This window comes from Chelonoidis abingdonii, chromosome 1, assembly GCF_003597395.2.
Source record: "Chelonoidis abingdonii isolate Lonesome George chromosome 1, CheloAbing_2.0, whole genome shotgun sequence".
NCBI lineage: Eukaryota > Metazoa > Chordata > Testudines > Testudinidae > Chelonoidis > Chelonoidis abingdonii.
The window spans coordinates 232,772,813-232,792,069 of NC_133769.1; the positions used below are offsets into that span (position 1 = coordinate 232,772,813).

The following is a 19,257-nucleotide window of genomic DNA, read 5'->3' on the forward strand; positions in this document are numbered from 1 at the left end:
CAGGCCCCCGTCAGGAGAGAAGGCTAAATTGTTCTTGAATAAGCCCATAGGGACAACAGAGACTATGGGAGTTCTCTCTCCAACCTCCTTGCTGGCCTATGATGAAAAGGGCTCAATGGACTGTAACCCTGGCCCTAGAGAGAGAGAGAAGGGCTACATGGAGGGTCACAGTGAGCCACTGAGGCTAGCATAAACCACCTAGAAGTGAAGGACCCATTGGGACAAGGTCAGAGCTCTGCCACAATACATAACAAAGACCACTTCCATTTCAACCATATGAGTATCTGGTGGGCAATTCCAGTGTGTGTGTAGGGGGAGGGACGATGACAATACAGTTTATCATTGAGTTATGTAACTATTTGTGAATTAGAATGTTAGTCATCAGGATTCCCGGGTTCTCTTCCTGGCTATGGGAACACAGATATGATTTAGTGGTTAGACAGAGAGAAGCTAAGTGTAACAACACTCTTTTTGGGCTGGCTGTTGAGAATGAACCTGTAATCTCTGAGCATGAGCTTCTACCATTTGACCTAAAAATTAGTGCTTATTAGCCTGGGGGCTGTAGCAGACTCACTACTTCTATTTATAGTCTAGCCACTAGAGAGGGACAAAGGTCCTTATTGTGACTGTTGGCTACACAAGTACATAATCTGGGCCATTTTCTCTGACAGGAGGTGTGGCAAACTGGATGAGATTTGGCTGTGTCCTGTGAGTAAGCTGGCTTCTATTTTCAGTCTGTCTACACTGACCACATCCAACCTCTCAGTTGTCTTAGCTGTTAAGTGGGCAAGTGATAGTCTTTAACAGGTATGTGAGGCCTTAAGGTTGTGAAGTGCACAGAAATATTAAGACCAGTTTGAAGAAGATTAGAGCCAAGAGGCTTTTGGCTCATAGTTAGGGTGACCAGATGTCCTGATTTTATAGGGACAGTCCCTATATTTGGGGCTTTTTCTTACATAGGCTCCTATTATCCCTCACCCCATCTCGATTTTTCACACTTACTATCTGGTCACCCTACTTGTAATTCAGTGTACCTTTCCCTAAGGCAGTGGTTCCCAAACTTGTTCTGTCGTTTCTGCAGCGAAAGCCCCTGGCGGGCCAGGCCGGTTTGTGTATCTGCTGCATCCGCGGTTTCGGCCGATCACAGCTCCCAGTGGCTGCAGTTTGGTGCTCCAGGCCAATGGGAGCTACTGGAAGCGGCACAGGCTGAGCCGCCACTTCCAGCAGCTCCCATTGACCTGGAGCAGCGAACTGCGGCCCCTGGGAGTCGCGATCGGCCGAACCCGCTGACGGTGCAGGTACACAAACCGGCCCGGCCAGCCAGGGCTTTCCCTGCACAAGCGGCGGAACAAGTTTGGGCACCACTGCCCTAAGGCTACATGTTATTAGGGGAAAGTGTCTCCTTTTCTTCCCTTTGTGCCTTGCAATACAGGGGTCTGCCTAGGTGGCACGCTTCTCCTCAAAGGCACTACAGGGCTGATATAACTTGTGCTGGTGAATAAAAGCTCTCAAGGCTCTGCTCAAACAGGATTGCTGGAAGTGTGTTAAGATCCATACTCACCCCCCTAGCCTTCCCTGGAGTCCCTCTTCTGCTGGGGTAGGGGCGGGGAGTTCAGGAGGACTAAAGTAGGCCTCCCTAGAGTTCCCCCAACTGCTGTTCTATGTCTCTTGTCTGCTGCTGGAGTGACTGAGAATCTGGCCTTTATTGCAAATAGCACTACCCCAAATGAAAAAGGAGCTTGAAAAGAAAAGAAAAATTAGTAGCACACTTAGCTTTATTGAAATTGAACAAATAACTTTTTTAATAAATGCTTTTACAGCAAATGTAAAATTTTTAATGATCTTATGTTTTATCTTAGTTTCTTTTCCTGTGTAAGCAAAAATACCTTTTTTATTTCAATTTTTATTTTTTTCTACTTTAAAACATGTAGCAAGGATTTGAACCACGTAGCTCTGGCACCAAAAGGTAACAGGTTATGAAAATCACAGTACAATTTTAAAATTCTTAGGTTAGTCAATGATATTTAAAATGATTGCCACTTTGAGTAAAGATACAAATTAGAGGTCTGTAAACAAGTTGTGTTTACCTAGGAGCTATCAAGTTGCAGCTACAATGAGAGCAGTAATGGAAAGAAATAGAAAGTCAATGCTAAACTGAGCTACATCAGCCAGGAAACAAGTTCTTAATAAATAGTGTGGTACAGGGTAGCACAACAGGTAAAATACAGTTTGGCACCTCAAGTTGCATGTAAAAACAGCAGAAATTAAATGAAATAAGTGCACTCTCTTAGAACAAAAATAAAATGGGCAGTTTAACTGGTTTCTATGAGTGTCAGCTGTCAAATAAATAGCACAATACACAAGTTTGACCCCAAAATTACAATTCTAATAAAGCAAGATAATATTAAAATACACACCCACAAGGATATTAAAGTATAAATCATTTTTCCCTGTTAGTAGAAATAAGTTACAACGCACAAAAGGACTTCTTGGTGAACTGCTAACTACAGACATTTGAATGGAATGTAGCTCAGTAGACTTGTTTCAAATAGAAAGGCAGCATTATCCTGAATAAGATTGGTCCTCTTATAACTCACTGTACTGTAGCCACTACAGTCCCATAGTAGGTGTTTCAGGTCGGTTGTTTTTATTTTTTTCAATATCTTAGTGACATTATTGAGTAAAATTTGGCCCTGTTTATGAACGTCTGATCAATGCAGAATCTGGAAGAACAATATTGAGTGTATGTAAGGGGATCCGTATTGCATGGTCCCATGGCATCTTGTTTTTGTTGTCAATCACTTTTTTCCTATGCTTTTTCTTCCGTTCCATTTTTTTGTCTTATTTTCTTCAGTAGCATGGGTGAAAAAAAATCCTCAGTCCAAATGACAGAAAGACATTTCACTGTTTATTTACAAGCAAATCGCTTTGGCTACACGGTCCCAGAACCCCCAGAGAGTTGCCTATTTCTTGTGAATATCCTCATGCCGTATAATTTTGTATGTAATCCAGTAAAAGATATTGAAAATGAGGAAGGCTAGTGGGAACGCAGCTCGGGATATTGTATCAATCCTTTTTGCACGGTCAACAAACTTCTTCCTGATGGACTCTGAATCCTTTGGTGGTGCAAGAGGGGGGTTTGGAGGAGTGGCCTTGACTGCAGTGCCGTCTTTGACCTGGAGACAGTGACCCATCCCGTAACCACTGAAATTGAATCGACCGTCACGGGTAACATCATCTTCCTGGAGGATAAAGGACAGAAATAAGAGACAATCAATTGTCTGTGTAGAATATAATAAGGTTGTAGCATCCAGGAGCACTGCAAAGCTCCTTAACAAACCAGTGGACAAGCTTTTTGGTTTGAGTTAATATAACACTGCCTTACAAAATTCCACTGGCTCGCTTGGCTCAAGCTGTATAATATTTTTTGACAGGTGAGTAAATACCATGCCCTTTATCATCATCCTGATAACTAGGTGATGAAGACTTAGTGCTTGAGCTGGTAAATTTTCATGACCATTTTGCCAAGCTGATAGAATAACAATGTTTGAGCTACAATTACTGGCAGCCGTCCATGAATGATTCCAAACTACCAAACAAGTGACTGCATTCTCCTGCATTCTACTCAGGATGAAATGCAAGCCCAGAAGCTGCCCTAGTTCCTAAATTTGATGTGGCTGAGGACCAGAAAAGTCAGGAAGAGCATAGAGAGCCCACTTGCTGTGCTATTTATTTCACTGTTGTTGTTGTTATTGTTATTAATTAATATTATTTCACTTTTTTTATTTTAAATAAACTCTCCTGAGGTTCACGAGTGCAGAGGGCTCTCTCATGTCTCTGACCTACAGCTTTCTGATGGCAATACAGAGCAAGGGATTGCAAAAAACAGTGAGCCATGGCCACAGCTGATGTGAAGCTTTATAACTCCACTGTCTCTTCTTCAGCTGAGGGTCACCCATCTGTACCACCTGTATCATCAGGCTTGCTTTGCTTACCTTAGAGCTGACCTACTGATGGGAGCAACTAACAATGCATCACAAGCCATGATAAAAGAAATAAGTTATACTGAGTGAGGATAAAAGAAGTGAAGGCAACAAATAGTGCCTTGGAGACCCAAGTACTTTGGTGTGAAGACTGCTATATGCTATACTCACCAGTAGGTGTGTAATTGTATTAACACAGGGCTTGTTACCACTTGGGTCCTTTTCATCTCAAATCTTCAGCAGTGTGAAAGTGAAATGTTTCGCTCTCTTTTTGAGATTTGTTCCTTTACAGTTTTCAGTCCTTCTGGGAAAAGCTAAAAAGGTAAAAGTTCTGCTTCTACTATTATTATAACTAAGTAAAGTGCTTAAAGATAAGACTGCCGAGACGTGAGTTCAGGGCACGGTGCTTCTCTTGCGTTAGTTAATGACATTCCTAAACCCTGCTACAACACAGGCAGAGGCACTGCCTGCAGTGCTCTCTGTGTCACTAGTCACTGCAGACAAAATACAAACGCAGGATGTGGAAGATGATTAAAGGACAGTAGTGTTATCACGCATATTTATTTTAAATATATTCTGTAATTTGTGAGGGAGCTGTACGAGGAAGAATAGCCTATCAGACTGTGCACAGGACTAGGAGACTCCAGAGTTCTAGTCCCAAATCAGCCACTGCCTTGTTGTGTGTCACTGGGCAACTCATGTCAATGCTCCAGGCCTGATTCTGGTCTTATGCTACTGTAAATCCAGGATAACACCCCTGGAGTCACTTCCAATTTATACTAGTGTAACTGAATGCAGATTCTAACCCCTGTATTCATTTTTTCCATCTGCAAAAGGGGTATAATAAATACCTGCCTCATGAATTGTAAAGAATAAGTTGTTGTATGTGCAGGATATCAAAGATAGAAAATACTATACCATAGGAATACAGTAGTATTACCTTTATTATTTTGTTTTTAAAAAGAGCTTTTCCAGTAACCTTTAAAAATACTAAAGAAATACATAGAAATGCAAGCAGCAAGATGTTCTTACAACAGGTGACAAACTGGTTTTTCTCTGTTGCATGATAAATGATTCTTGCCGAACAGCACAAAGAGTGAGGGAGGTATAGTTATTTTACTTACTGAAATTATACAATAGTAGTTTCTAAGTACCTTGATGACATGCAAAATATAATCCATTATAATAAAACAAAAGAGAAATAGCAACAACTCCCAACAAACCAAGCCTTTCTGCAGGAAACATAACCCAACTTCACATCCTTCTGTTCTCTATCCACCCCCAGGTCTCTCCATCTCACAGACTTTAGCTCTTCTCAGAATGATGCCCTTTGCTGTGTTCCTTGAACATCAACAAACTCAGGCTATATCAGACCAAGGGAGGGAGTGTATTCTAAATTTAAGGTGCCTTTCAGCTCAAGCTCCTCAATGTACTTGGAGCCCAGAAAGAGAGAGCTCAGACCTGAGAAACTGGCTAACCACAAATCGGTACCAGTTTAACTACAGTTGTGTGTTTTCAAATAGATTTAATTAAACCAGTTCAATTGTGTGTGTAGATAAGGCCTCAGATAGTCATGCCCCACACTATTTATGGCTTTATAAATTAAAAATCTGTTAAACTCCATCTAGAAGCCAACAAACATCCACTGCAGAAGAAAATGCATCAGTGTCATGTGCTCACTTAACAAGTGAACTTGCTTCAACTGCAAAATGAATGCAAGATTAGTCTAGTACAGCACATTGCCACTTGCCAGTCTAGATGTATTAAAGATGTGAGTTATGGAGAGAGGCTCACAGCTGAATGAAACAGTCCCAATCTCCTAGCCAGGCACAGACAGAAAAAAAGCAGCCATTTTCACTGGTAATGGTCTAAGAAGACTCCCAAATTCTTCACTCAAGTAACAAATAGACACGCACCTTCAATCAGAGAAACAGCTGTTGGCCCAGATCCTGAACTGTGACCAAGAAACATTCAGAAACAGGCTCGATGATATGGAAATTCAATATAACAGTCTCCCTGTAATATATTCTTCTAACTTTATGTCCATTTATGGAAATAAGGGAGGTGGGTAGAGGTGTAGTTTAGTTTGTGTGGAGAGCTGTAACTTGCAGAGGGTTATCATAAATGAAAAAGAAATATGAGCAAGATTGAAATGCTGTGTCCCTTAACTGTTCATTTCCAGACTTTCAGAAGAATTGTGCAATGAAAATTAAATATATTTTCTAGGTGCTAGTAACATAACATTGAAAATGTAGCAAAGGAATCTATTTCCTAATGCAGTTATATTTTCTTCTTGTGTCTTAGGTGCCAGCTCTAAACAATTTTTATAATGGAAGAAGAGGATACTAAGAAGTGGGAGATTTTTCTACACATTTAGTGTTATTTTTTCTTCATGAATGGGATCAGCTTTTGTTCTACACAAGTGAATGTCTTTAATCCCATTGAACTAGATCTTGAATGGGGTAGGAGGTATTCATATAAGGGCACATTTCAGGAAAATTAACTCTCTTGCTTTCCGTTCCCCACCTCAGTGTAAAACACTGGTTTTGGATGAAAGGTGCTATGGATTGATTCCTCTAAGGTCTAGTCCTGCAGTCTCTGCCTGCTTAAAGCTCTGCCTGCAAGTCTGGGCCCTATGGTTAACTTGTGAGGAAGTTAAGAGATGGGGAAGACTTGTTAGATCATCCAGACCGTTTCCCAGCCGATTCAGGACTGTTAACTAGAATGTATTTTCTAGATATGTCAGCTATAGTTATACTGATTATACAGATCGGTATTTTCAAAACTGAAATAAACCATTGCTTAGATAGGTGTTAATAATTAAAAATAAATCAATGTTGTATTGAACTAGTTATGAGCCACTGATGAGGCATGCTTGTAATCTATTGGCAGGCATTGATGTGGCTCACCATGAGATACTCCAGACACTATAGTGAAAACTGGGGGCTAAGGGAGGGAGGTTACTCTTCAGTGGCTCTTTACCTTCCTTGCGGAGAAAAAACCCAAGTTGGTCTCTGGTAGGGAGAGGAGACTGTGGAGTCGGGTGTAGCCAGCTTGTGGTTTTGGTATCTGACCAGTCTACTGGTACATTGGTAATACAGCTGGGTAATGTGGCCCCTAAAGCAGTCTCGATACTCGCTGCATCTGTGACTCTTCAACACTTGACTAACATGAACAGTTAACCTCCTAGATGAAATAGAGGGAAAGTCTTGACACTCGTCACTAGGAGGCGTCACCATAGTATAGGGCATAATTACTGTGCTTGATCAAATCCAATGGGTTGCCTGGAGAATCAACTATCTGGGCTCCTCTCTGGTATGTGAATGATTCTGTCTGGGCACTACCTGTTTGGATGTTAGTCTCTCAGGACAATGGAGTTTGGAGACTTCATTCCCACTGGAGCATCTGGCATTGGCCACTGTCAGAAGACCGGATACTGGGCTAGATGGACCTTTGGTCCAACCCAGTATGGCTGTTCTTATGACTTCATTACCAGATGGGATAACAGTTCTGCCAGTCCACTTGTGATGTACACAAAGACATCTGGTCAGCATTTCAGTGGGAATCTCACAATAGTCTGCCTCTGGATATACATAGCAGAAGAATTAATTCACATTATTTTGATTTGGGGGTTATTCTCCTTTCTGCAACAGATGGACACAGCATAACCACCTCACTTTCCTTTTCCTGCCTGGGCTTATGCAGGTCTGAGCAGACTATAGCGTGGTTATTTTAAATGTATGTAATTAGTGTTGCATTTTAATTAAAATGTGAAACAATCATTAACGGGGCTGCCAAATTGTGACAAAAGGGAACAGGGAGTTTTATTAATGAAGTGACTTTGCACGCAGGAACATCCTTCAACACAGAGATCCCAGTTGAGATGAAGCATGTAGGGGAAGAGAGTCAAATGCCTGAAGAACCCAGGACAGAGAGGCAAAGATCAGAGATGCACAGAGACTCAAGGGAAGTGATGTGGTGGGAGCAAAGCTGATTTGGGCTTGATTCTACCCTAAGTTTAAAGCCGCACAACTCCACAGAAGTCAGTGTAGTTAGACCAATGTAAAACCAGGTTGGTTTCGATGAGGTCTCTTGGTCAGCGACAAACTCCAGAACCCTATCTGCCAACAAGGCAAACAAATACTATTTAACTTACAATTACCTTTGCTAAAACTGTAAATACATAGGAGCAATTTCCCTAACACAAGTCTGCCTGCCTTTCTCATTGAGTTCTATGGGGAATGAATTTCTGACCATCCTAATTGCTCTCAGTGACTGGAAAATGGTTGCTTCAGTAGGGTCCCATTTTTAATGGGGCTTTAATCTTGCTCACCCTGTGCACCTGCTGCACGGCAGGCTCCAGGTACCACTCCCATGAATCCCTCATCGCTACAGTCTGGTAAGGGAAACACCTCCACCAGAGCCAACAATTGAGTGTGTTGTAGTGCCTTAATTGACTCCTAGGACTTGGTTTAGTTCTAACCTGGCTGGTAGCCCAACTGATCTCACTATTAGAATCTTTTCCTGATTTTCTTCAGCCTTGGTTTTCAATTTTCCCTCTTTTCAGTGAGACTGTACTTAGGCTAGATTGTAAGAATACAATCTTCCCTAAGTAAGGGGCAGCACCTATCTTAGAGTCACTGTGTGGTCCCTAGGGAAGTAGCGTCATCTGAAGCAGCGTTTTGCTAGACACTGATGACTTCCCTTTTTATGCCTGCTGGCTGGTGAAATGGGTGAGGGAGGGTGGATTTACGGCTTCATCCATGCCCTGCCTGCCTACCTACACCCCACTCATATGCACAGAAAGGAGAGTGGCAACCCCACAGAGGGCTCCCCAACCTGAGCTGTGACCCACGATGTAGGTAGCCTATACAGGAAAGTAAGGGAGTACCTTAAGCACCCGTACTCCCCTTGTAGGTGCACTGAGCAAGCAATAGTCTTCCCCAGCAAAGAAGAAAGCCTGGCAGCTATCAACAGCAAAAGAAGGAATAATAAAAGAGGACAATCCATGCCAGACTGGGGGGGATGTGGGAAACAAACTGAATTCCCCTGCCATCTTTGAGTGTGCCCCATATCACTGCCACTTGCTTCGATCAAACATAACAAATATGTGCATATGATTCCTCCAGCTAAAGATTAGCCATGTGGAGAAGGAAAAGAACATGCTTTTTTCCTCCATTGATGGATGCTTTCCTTTAAACTATTTACTAAAACCACAGCCAGTCAGAAAGAGATTACCACAGCTTCCTCAGACAGACCTCATGCATTTAATTTATGCAAATGCTTCTCAAAACTAATTAAACATTTCAAATGATATTAATAATTTAAAATCCACAGCTAAAAATAGACAGGAATGTCTGCACACTCTTAAAAGTATTCAAATGCAAGTTCCATTAGGCTTGTTTGGGTTTTTTGCAGCAAATAAAGACAATTGACAAATCAATGCCTTTTCCAATTACCAGTTTTAAGCACTGGGCTTCCCATTACTAAAGTGCTGGTTTTCTTCATATCTTCCATACCACAGATTATCCTCCTTCCTGGCTTTGCATATCATTTATGTTCTGCTAGCCAAAATCTCAATCATCTAGATTTCACTGGCTGTTTTTACATGGCTCTGAAGTGAGATTGGGTGAACCAAAGTTGTTGCATCTTAAAAATATCCTCACAGCTTGATGCTATTGGAAATTTTACTACCACAAATTCTCCATTGTCTTTTCATTTTGATTTGCTTTACTAAAAGGATCATTCTGTTAAAACCAATTTTTTTTATTCATAGCAAATGAGATGACATAAAATTAAAAATCAATAGGCACTCAAAGATTCAGCAACTTGATCTGCTAACCTTTTACACAATTGTTTTTTCATTGGGTAAGTGATAAATGCAAACTCTCACAAGGTCATTAATAATATGCATAGGATGGAAATGAAATAAGGTCCTGTGTAAAATTTGGCCGTAATCATGTACACTCAGGGATCGGCAACCTTTGGCACACCGCCTGTCAGGGAAATCCACTGGTGGGCCAGGATGGTTTGTTTACCTGCAGCGTCCACAGGTTTGACTGATCACAGCTCCCACTGGCCGTGGTTCACTGTTCCAGGCCAATGGGCGCTGCGGGAAGCGGCACGGGCCAACAGATGTGCTGGCCGCTGCTTCCCCTAGCCTCCATTGGCCTGGAATGGTGAACCGTTGCCAGTGGGAGCTGCGATCGGCCAAACCTGAGGACGCTGCAGGTAAACAAACCGTCCTGGCTCACCAGAGGATTTCCCTGACGGGCCACATGCCAAAGATTGCTGATCCTTGATTGTACTCCAAGCCCTAGTTTGCTATATGACATATGTTCTTGTAAAATTGATAGTTTACCACATAGACTGCATTGCATGTGTTTGTGTTTGGGCATCTCTTTGTTATAATGGTCTGCATCCCTACTTGTTGTCTATGATATGATAGATTTGGAAGGAGTTTGGGGAATATTCAATAGGATAAAAATTAACTCATCTGTATAGTGGGCAAATGCCAGCCCACTTTATTACTTTCCAATCTTGAGAACAGGAGCAGTGATACGTGTGCCTTTAATGGAAGCAAGGGAATTATGGAAACGAGAGACATTTTACATGTCACTACCAGTTCCCTCCTCCCAGCTGTCGCCTCCTTTGCCTCTGCTGGCTGTAGTTAAATCTCAGCAGTCCAATCTCTCCCTTTTACTCCTTTTCCCATCACATCATCTGCCTACTAACTCCCAGCCCAGACCAACACCTGTTTTCTCTGCTCCCACTCCATACCACTGCCTCTGGAGAAAGTCTTAAGACCAAGCAGATTTTCCCCCAGGTGGTTTGCTCATCCTTCATTTCCAAAATGGTCCTGGCCAAACAGCATTGTGTTGCCATGGGCCTGGGAGCCAGTGACAATCACCTCCATTGTCTATTTGCCACATGCAACTCCCTTCACAAATCCTCTTCTCTTCCTGCACCTTCCTCCCATTCCATACAAGATCTCACTAGCTTTTCCAAAGAAAAGACCAACAAGCTTTTCCATGATTTCTCTTTCTAGCCCCTTTCCTCTCCTTCTGTAAGGCCATGACTAGACTGGGTGGCCATGCACTGATGTAGTTATGCCAATACTCTTCTCATTCTCCTCCACGATTAATGCTCTTATGTACTGAATACTTCTAATCCCTCACCCTGCTCCTATGAGTCTATTCCCTCCTACCTCTTAACCTGATTTAACCCAAACATCTCCCTCCTCTTTTTACTCTTTACTCTTTGGATCCTCCCTCTCTTAAAAAATAATGCGTACAGGGGACTCTCCCATTCTCAGTAAAGTGTCCTTGTATTCACCAGACTGTCCAGCTTCCACCAAATCTCTTTCCTTCCCTTTATCTCTAACCCCTTTAAATATGTCATTTACAATTATTGCCTAAAATTCACTGATCTCTGCCAGTCCACGTTCTGTCCCCTTCCCTCCACCAAAACCACCTCACAAAGGTCTCTAGTGATGTCGTCTTGGCCAAATCTCAAGGTCCTCACAGCATCCTCACTCTTGACCTGTCCACTGCTTCTTCAATTCTGTCCTCTCGCGGTTCTGTTCCTAATGTTCTAACTGGTACTTCATCATCTCTTTTAGTGGGTCCTTCTCTTTCATCCTCCTAGTATCAGTAGGAGTGCCACAGGGCTCTCTCCTCCCGCTTTCATGATTTACACCCTTTCTCATCATTTCACTCAGTTTCAACCATCATCTCTATGCTGATGACTCTCAAATCTATCTCTGTACCCCAAATTCATGTCTGTCCATCCAATCCTGCACTTCAGTTTCTCTTTCTTAACTTGCTCCTAAACAAACTTCTTATTTTTCCCCTCCAAATCCTCTCCATTATCATCCTTCTCTGTCACTGGGTCACTTAGGATGGTACAAAGCAGCTGGAGCATTCTGGTGAATTTGACTTTTAGATATTTCTTAGTCCAGTAACCTCACCCAGTGCCATCACATTCAACATTCGAGCTTCTTGTTGACTTCGGATTTCTGCATCCTCATCCTTTGGCAAAAGCTATTGCTCTTAGAGAATTATTTCTGAGGTTCAGTTGGATTCCTAAGAACATTAACATTTCCTAGCATAAAAAATGTTGGGTCCTGGGCTGTTGATTGCCAAAACTGTTTTAGTGAAAAAAATATAGACGTGGCTAATAAGGTATATGAATTTCTCTCTCTTTAATGCCTCAGAATAACTAAACATGGTTGAATGCTTACAGTGATTTTAAGTGACTTGGAAATGTAGGGGATAGCTCTGGTTTGAGCATTGGCCTGCTAAACCCAGGGTTGTGAGTTCAATCTTTGAGGGGGCCACTTAGGGATCTGGGGCAAAATCAGTACTTGGTTCTGCTAGTGAAGGCGGGGAGCTGGAATCGATGACCTTGCAGGGTCCCTTCCAGTTCTGTGAGACAGGTATATCTCCATATATTATCTATTATTTTTATTATAAATAGAAGTTGAATAGAAAAATAGTTAAATAGAGGAAAACACACCTGTTTTTGGAAATTCTTGTTGTTTCCCATATCTCAAAATGCTTCTAATTATGCAAGACATTTTGCAACAGCTCATGATTTATTTGTACCACATTTCACTAAATAGGACATTCCCAGATCCTGACATGAAAAACTGAAGTATAGTTGAATCATGTTTATTGACCCTTCCCTATCTTGGCTTGTTCTGATGGCTCAGAAACTTGCTGCATGATCTGCTTAGTGAATTTTGGAAAATGAATACTAAAAGTATTCAAACCCAGAATGTGGGATTTTGCTATTTTTCTAAGTTTGGAGCTTAACAAAAAGAGTTGCCAGTCATGCATATTAGGTGCTGCTCCATGCTACGCAAAACTCAAAAACTTGCTAAATTATCCATAAGAGGAGAGATTAATGATTCAGCATATTGCTGGAACTGCAGTGCCATGCCCAGTAATAACAGGTACAGTAATGGCATCTGCCTTTTCTTATATGTTCTAAATTTATAACTGTGTGCTAAATACTATATCAGCATACACACTGCCTACAGGAACACATGCTTAATAGATAAGCAATATTTGTTTAAGCTTTAGGTGTTTTTTAAAGATAAGGCTCAAGCTGATGTGTTTTCAACTACTGTTGGTTCTATTCTTAGAGAAAGAAATTTAGCACTCAATAACATTGATTGCATATATTCTTTTTATCCCTGAAGGAATGTCAATGTCTTGAAATTGGATAGTTATATCCCTAGGGTGCTTGTTTATTCAAATCTGGCTGGAATTTCAAGAAGACATCATTTTAAAAGGCAACAAGATGATTTGCCTTTCATCTACAGTTTGTATACTAGCACTATTCTTCACCCAGCCAATTGAAAACAAACTCATGATGTATCCAGAAGCCATTTTAACTGTACCAAAAACCCAAACAAACAGAACAGAAATCTTGATGTTAATAATTCAGTCTTCTGCTACAGAAATTACTGCCTTATTGACTGGCACGCTGTAAGCAAACAATCCTATACACACATTCTAGTGGCATGGCAGTGCCACTATAGTTAAGGCTGTATCACGACTTCTGTTTTAAGGTCAACCTTTCCATGTCCTCTAAACTTGACATAGGTAGTCCAGTTATTTGGTGTGCCTCAGCACTGTGTGGGGTCATGACCCACATGAGGTCATTTGAGCTAGGGTTGTGGAGATATAAGCCACAGGAAAAAATAGGCATTTTTCAAAACGTTTCTGTGCGTGTGTGTGTGTGTGCGTGCGCGCAGCACTAGGGCTCAAACTATTGACATGATGCAGGGCAAAGTGGTCTCAGTCTGTCAAGCTTTACCCAAGTTGGTGCATGGAACTCACTAAAGCTTTGGGAGACCCAACATGGAACAGTATTTAAGAAAAGGTACCTCTTTTTACAATGCGCATGCACCAATACAGAACAATGGCTAGAGGGGTTCATTCCTGCCTTTTTATATGCCTTAAAGCATGATACAAGTGCTCTAAAATCCAAAAGGTTAATCACAGTGCTCTGAAATTTGGTGTGTCTCGTGGGGTAGGGAGTAGCAAATTTGGGATCACTTGATCAATGTGTTATAGGCTCCACCTAAAACAGTAACTTTCTGCTGCCTTGTATAGTTAAGATGACAACTGGATGGATCAGGAACTCATTGAGATTGATGACTGTGAACTCACCCTCCAATTAACATAACTAAGTATAAGAAAATTACAAGCCCCCGCCTCAGAAAAAGGCATTTTGGGCTGAGAGGAAGGGGGTTGATACAAGCTGTGAGTTGGGTGGCAGTTTTACTTAGGGGGAGAATGTAATCAAAGTCTTTGTGTGTGGGGGGGGAAATAGACATACAAATGTTTCCTGGGGGGATGGTGTATTAAGGAGTGGGGGAATAAGGGGAGAGAGATTTGGGGCTGCAGCAAAGAGAGGGGGGTTATGGATAAATGAGGATGGGAAGTAGGGGAGGGCTCAGATGAGGGAGGTGTGCACCACAATCATGCAGCCTCAAATTCCGTCTGCCCCCAGTGCACCCCAACCATCTGCATCCCAATCTTCCTGTACCCTACAGCTCTGCCAATGTACCCCAATCCATGCACAAACTCTGCACACATTCACAGACTGTAGCTCTTTGTGGCAGGAAGCATCTCTGTTATTAAAGTAGTGCAGCAGTGCCACTACAGTTAAGGTTCATAGAATCATAGAAGATTAGGGTTGGAAGGGACCTCAGAAGGTCATCTAGTCCAACTCCCTGCTCAAAGCAGGACCACTCCCCAGACGGATTTTTACCCCAGTTCCCTAAATGGCCCCTTCAAGGATTGAATTCACAACCCTGGGTTTAGCAGGCCAATGCTTAAACCATTGAGCTATCCCTCCCTCCTCCCACCCACAACTTCTATTTAAAAGTCTACCTTTCAAAGTCATTTAAAATCAACATGCTTCGTTGGATTCCTTTGAAAATTCGGTGCGTCTCAGAAGGATGCAGGGTAAGGTTAGTGACCCAAATTTGGGGTCCTTTGAGCTAGGGGTCATGGAGAGGTAAGCCATTAAAATAGCATTTTTTCAAAAAGTTTCTAAATGTGGTGTGGGGTTTTTGGGGGTTTTTTTTGTGGGGGGGCGGGTTTGTACAGAGCTGGAGATCAAACTATTAATGTGATGCAGGTCAAAATGGTCTCGGTATGACAAGCTTTATCCAAAGTATTGCATGGCACCACTAAATCTTTGGGAGATCCAAACTGAGAACAGCATCTAAGCACATACTCCCTCCTCCTCTTACAGAGATGTGTAGTCTGGAAGGATTGCAGTGTGCATGTACCAATAAAGGAAAAAAACATGAGAGGGTTTCTATAAAGCCACTTTATGTTTGCCTGGATAGTTCAAAGGAATAAGAAAATTTATCCATGTCTTACTTGAAACTGTGCTTGCTTGGAGTAATGAGGTCCCAGATCCAGGACATTGGGCACTCTGCTCTATGCAGCCTCGGAGGAAGGCCAAACCTGTCAATCAGAGGCAGGGGAGTTATGGCTCCACCTCTGAGAAACTGCCAATTGAGACACTTCCATAGCCTAACACTTTATATTAGTAAGGAAAATTAAGGTTTGAGACAAAATAGAACAACTCTCCTGAAGAGTAAGGAATTCAATGAACAACAAACACTGAGTACCAATAATTATTTAATATATTTTTCCAATTAATACCCCATACAGGGCAGGGGGATCTGTGGACCTCAATACTCCAAGAAAGGAAAATTTTCAGGTAAGACAGAAAAAACTGTCCTATTCTTATGTGTAACGAGGTCCACAGATCCATGACATTGAGATTTTCATAGAAGTGCCCACTTGGGGGGAGGGGGGTGGGGCAACAACATTCAGTTATGTACAGATGTGAAAGAGGATAACCTTTTCCTAATGGTTACTGGGATACTACAGTAAAGAACATCTCTCTACTGAAGGCAGCATCAGATGGCTGGATGTTCAGCTTGTAGAATTTTGAAGGTAGCATGAACAGTTGTTCAGGTGGCTGCTTTACTTGTCTGAGGAATATGATCTTTCTGCCCATGATTTTGCCATGGCTCTGAGGGAGTGAACTGTGACATTGGAAGATGGAGCTAGGCTTTTTGATTTGTACATTTCTGATGTACAGTATCTCAGCCATCTGGAAATGGATGTTTTCAAAAACTGACACCGGATAATAGAGCACAAAGCTTTTGTCCTTCTGGCCTGAGCTGTGCAGTGAATAGATACATTGGGAGGTCTGCAGACATCCACAGTATGCCACAGTTTTAGTTTGAGTGGGTTGGAGTGGAACAGAAGGATGGAAGAACAATGCCCTGTGCTTTATAGAGCCTGGAACTAATCTTTAATATGAAGCCAGGGTCAGTTCTGAGGACCACTTTAGCTTTATGGAATGTGCAGTGTGGAAGTTCCAGGAAAAGAGCTCCTAACACCAAACCCCTGTGAACAGACATGATTATCATAAAACAAGCCATTTAATTATTAAAAAGTAATGACCCCTTCATGAGTGGTTGACATGGAGGGTCTGTAATGGCACTGAGAACCAGGAAAGATTTCACAGAAGAAGTTTACGTATGTCAGGAGGAGGTAGTAGAGATGCTGCTGTCATAAGAAAAATGTTGGACATCTGGGTCCAAAGAGATTCATGATGTCTCTGCTGCACAAAGGATGCAAGACAAAGCAGTAACTTGCTCTTTGCAAGTGTGAACTGCTAGAGTCCATTTTGAAGAAATTCAAGAGTCTATGGTGCCAATGCAGGTTGGGGGAGGGTGGAGTTGGGGGAGTTCTTGAGATGCTCAGTTAGTAGATTTACTGGCTACTAGCTTTCTGCATAACCTTGTTGGTTTACGAGGCTCTGTTCAAGAACTAGGCAGCTAGGCTCAGACTGCCTGCATTTTGATGCATGGGATTGACTGGCAATTTTAATATCATATGCCTTCTTGATGGAAAGCAGATGGAAGTCTTTGTACCCTGTCAAGGAGATCAGAAAACCAAGGTCCCCTTGGCCAAAATGGGGATGCCAGAATTACCAGTGCTGCTTCTCTGTAGCATTTTGATGAGGAAAGGAAAGGGTGGGAAAGCATATGAATACCTCTTGTCCATCTTTGCAACAAGGCATCTTTTACCATGTCTCTGTGATCCCACCAGCAAAAGAATAACACTGAAACCTTGTCATTTAGATAGGAGGTAAACAGATCTGTCACTGAGAGACTAAATTTCTTTACCAGGAGATGAAACACCTCTAGGTGTAGTTCCCATTCTGGATGATCTAACTTTTGCCTTCTAAGCCAGTAAGCTATAACATTCAATTTTGCCTTGGATCTGGGAGCAAATTAACTCGCATTGTCTTTTTCCCAAGTCATCAGGAGGTGAGCTTCTCTTTGAAGGACTGCAAACCTTGTTCCCTTTGTCTGTAAATATATGACATGGCTGAGGTGTGGTTTTCCACGATTAGAACTTGAGGTAAGTCCAAATATGGGAGCAGAGTCTTGAGACCATATAGATTGCCCTGAGCTCTCACAAGTTTATGCTGTGCTTGCTCTCTTGTTTGGACCAGATTGGACAGTCTTCCTTGGACAGTTCTTAACCTGTCTGAATGACCCTAGAATCCTCCTGGGTGAGATGCCTTTGCTGTTGGGTGGATAAAAGATAACTGAGAGAGGAATAAGAAAAATCTCTATAATGCCCTCATGTGAGCATTGACCCACTAAGATTATCTACATGGGAGACCACAGATCCCAGCTGAGACAGAGGCATATGAATGGGTACTTTCCTTGAGTATGCATTCATATGCTTTCCCTTGGCTGTTTTGAAAAGATTTCTCTGCTTCTCTGGCCTTTCCTTCAATAAGCAACTTTGCAGAGGACAGTAACCATTCCTACTCAGAGATTGGGAATATGCTGAAACTGGTAACTGACTCACAAAACTCTGGGTCTGTAGCATCTTTATTGCTTCGGTGGCACAGGCTATGGCTGACACTGGATGAGACTTGGATAAGGAGGTCACCCAGGAAGGGATAAACATAGAACTCTTGTTTTCTGACAGCTGCTATTAACACTACCAGCACTTTTGTAAACACTTGCATCATTGTAGCTAAACCAAAGAGCAAGGACCTGTATTGGTAATGTTGTGCTCTGAGAGCACAACTGAGGAGGCATCTGTCAGACTATTGAATTGGGATCTGGAGACAGGCATCCTTCACATATATAGAGGTCATTCAGTCCTGCCCATTGATGGCAGAAAGTATGGATTTTAAGGTCACCATTTTGAAATTTTATTTTATTTATTAATTCTAATGATCTGTAGAGATACTTGATGTCGAGATGTGCTCTGTAGCTGTTGTGACTTAAAAAAAAAAAAGAACAGTATAATGTAAGGCTTTTTTTTCTTATCTGAAGAGACAGGATGGGTTCAATTGCTCCCATTTGTAGGAGATCTAGGATGGCTTTCTGTGCACCCTGACTCCTCCTCAGGTTCAAAGCTCTTTTTTTAAATAGGTGGTGAGAGACCATACTTGCAATACCATCCACCCAAGTTAACATTGCTTGTGAAAGCATGTGGGGGCACTTAGGGTGTCACAGGACAATTCTCTGTTTGTTTATTCTTGTGGGCCTGATGCCCTCAGTAATTTTCATTCCCTCAGGAAGGAGCAGAGATTATGCCTGGTTCAACGTGGCTGCCTGTGAAGGGCCTATATAATGAGGAGGCCACTCTTCAGGTAAAAATATTTTCCCAATTATAAACGATGAGTCCTTGACCAGTTTATCAATGGAAATGACACCAGGATAAATTTTGACTGGTGCACACTGAGGAACCTTCTGGCCTTATAGGATGGTGGATGGGTAGAAGAAAGAAATGGAGGGCCAACAGGCCCCTCACTGCCTGCCTGTTCTTCCTCACCTGGACTGCTGTCCCTCTTGTCACTCCATAACCATCAGCTGGGAAAAGGAGATGGAGGTGGTAGTGAGGCTTGGCCACCTACCACAAAAGCTGGAAGCAATGACCAATACGTTAGGCCTTAGTGATCATGGAACAGCTGGGAATGACAGCCTGATGATTAAGACATGGTGACCTGCAGCAGCAGCTGAGGATGACAGCCTGATGCTGTCCTAGTCTTCAGGTGGGACAGGAAATCCGTATCCCACTGTTACACACTCACTGGGTATATAAGCAGAGCTATATAGCTATAGATTTTTCTGAGGCAACTGCAGACCTCTTAGCTGTAGCTCGTACACTTTTCCTGGAAGTCTGTTCTCCGTGTGCGT

At 42.2% G+C, this 19,257-nt stretch overlaps 1 protein-coding gene across 5 annotated transcripts in view; it reads right to left on the minus strand.

Moving 5' to 3' along the window:
* Positions 1-1,813: 1,813 nt before the first annotated feature.
* Positions 1,814-19,257, minus strand: part of GLRA2 (glycine receptor alpha 2) — a 169,320-nt gene continuing 151,876 nt past the window's right edge. For all 5 annotated transcript variants that reach the window (XM_032795938.2, XM_032795937.2, XM_032795936.2 and 2 more), the window contains one exon: positions 1,814-3,242. In XM_032795938.2, coding sequence (XP_032651829.1) covers positions 2,964-3,242 — 279 coding nt within the window. In that variant the 3' untranslated portion in view covers positions 1,814-2,963. The remainder of the gene's footprint in view (positions 3,243-19,257) is intronic.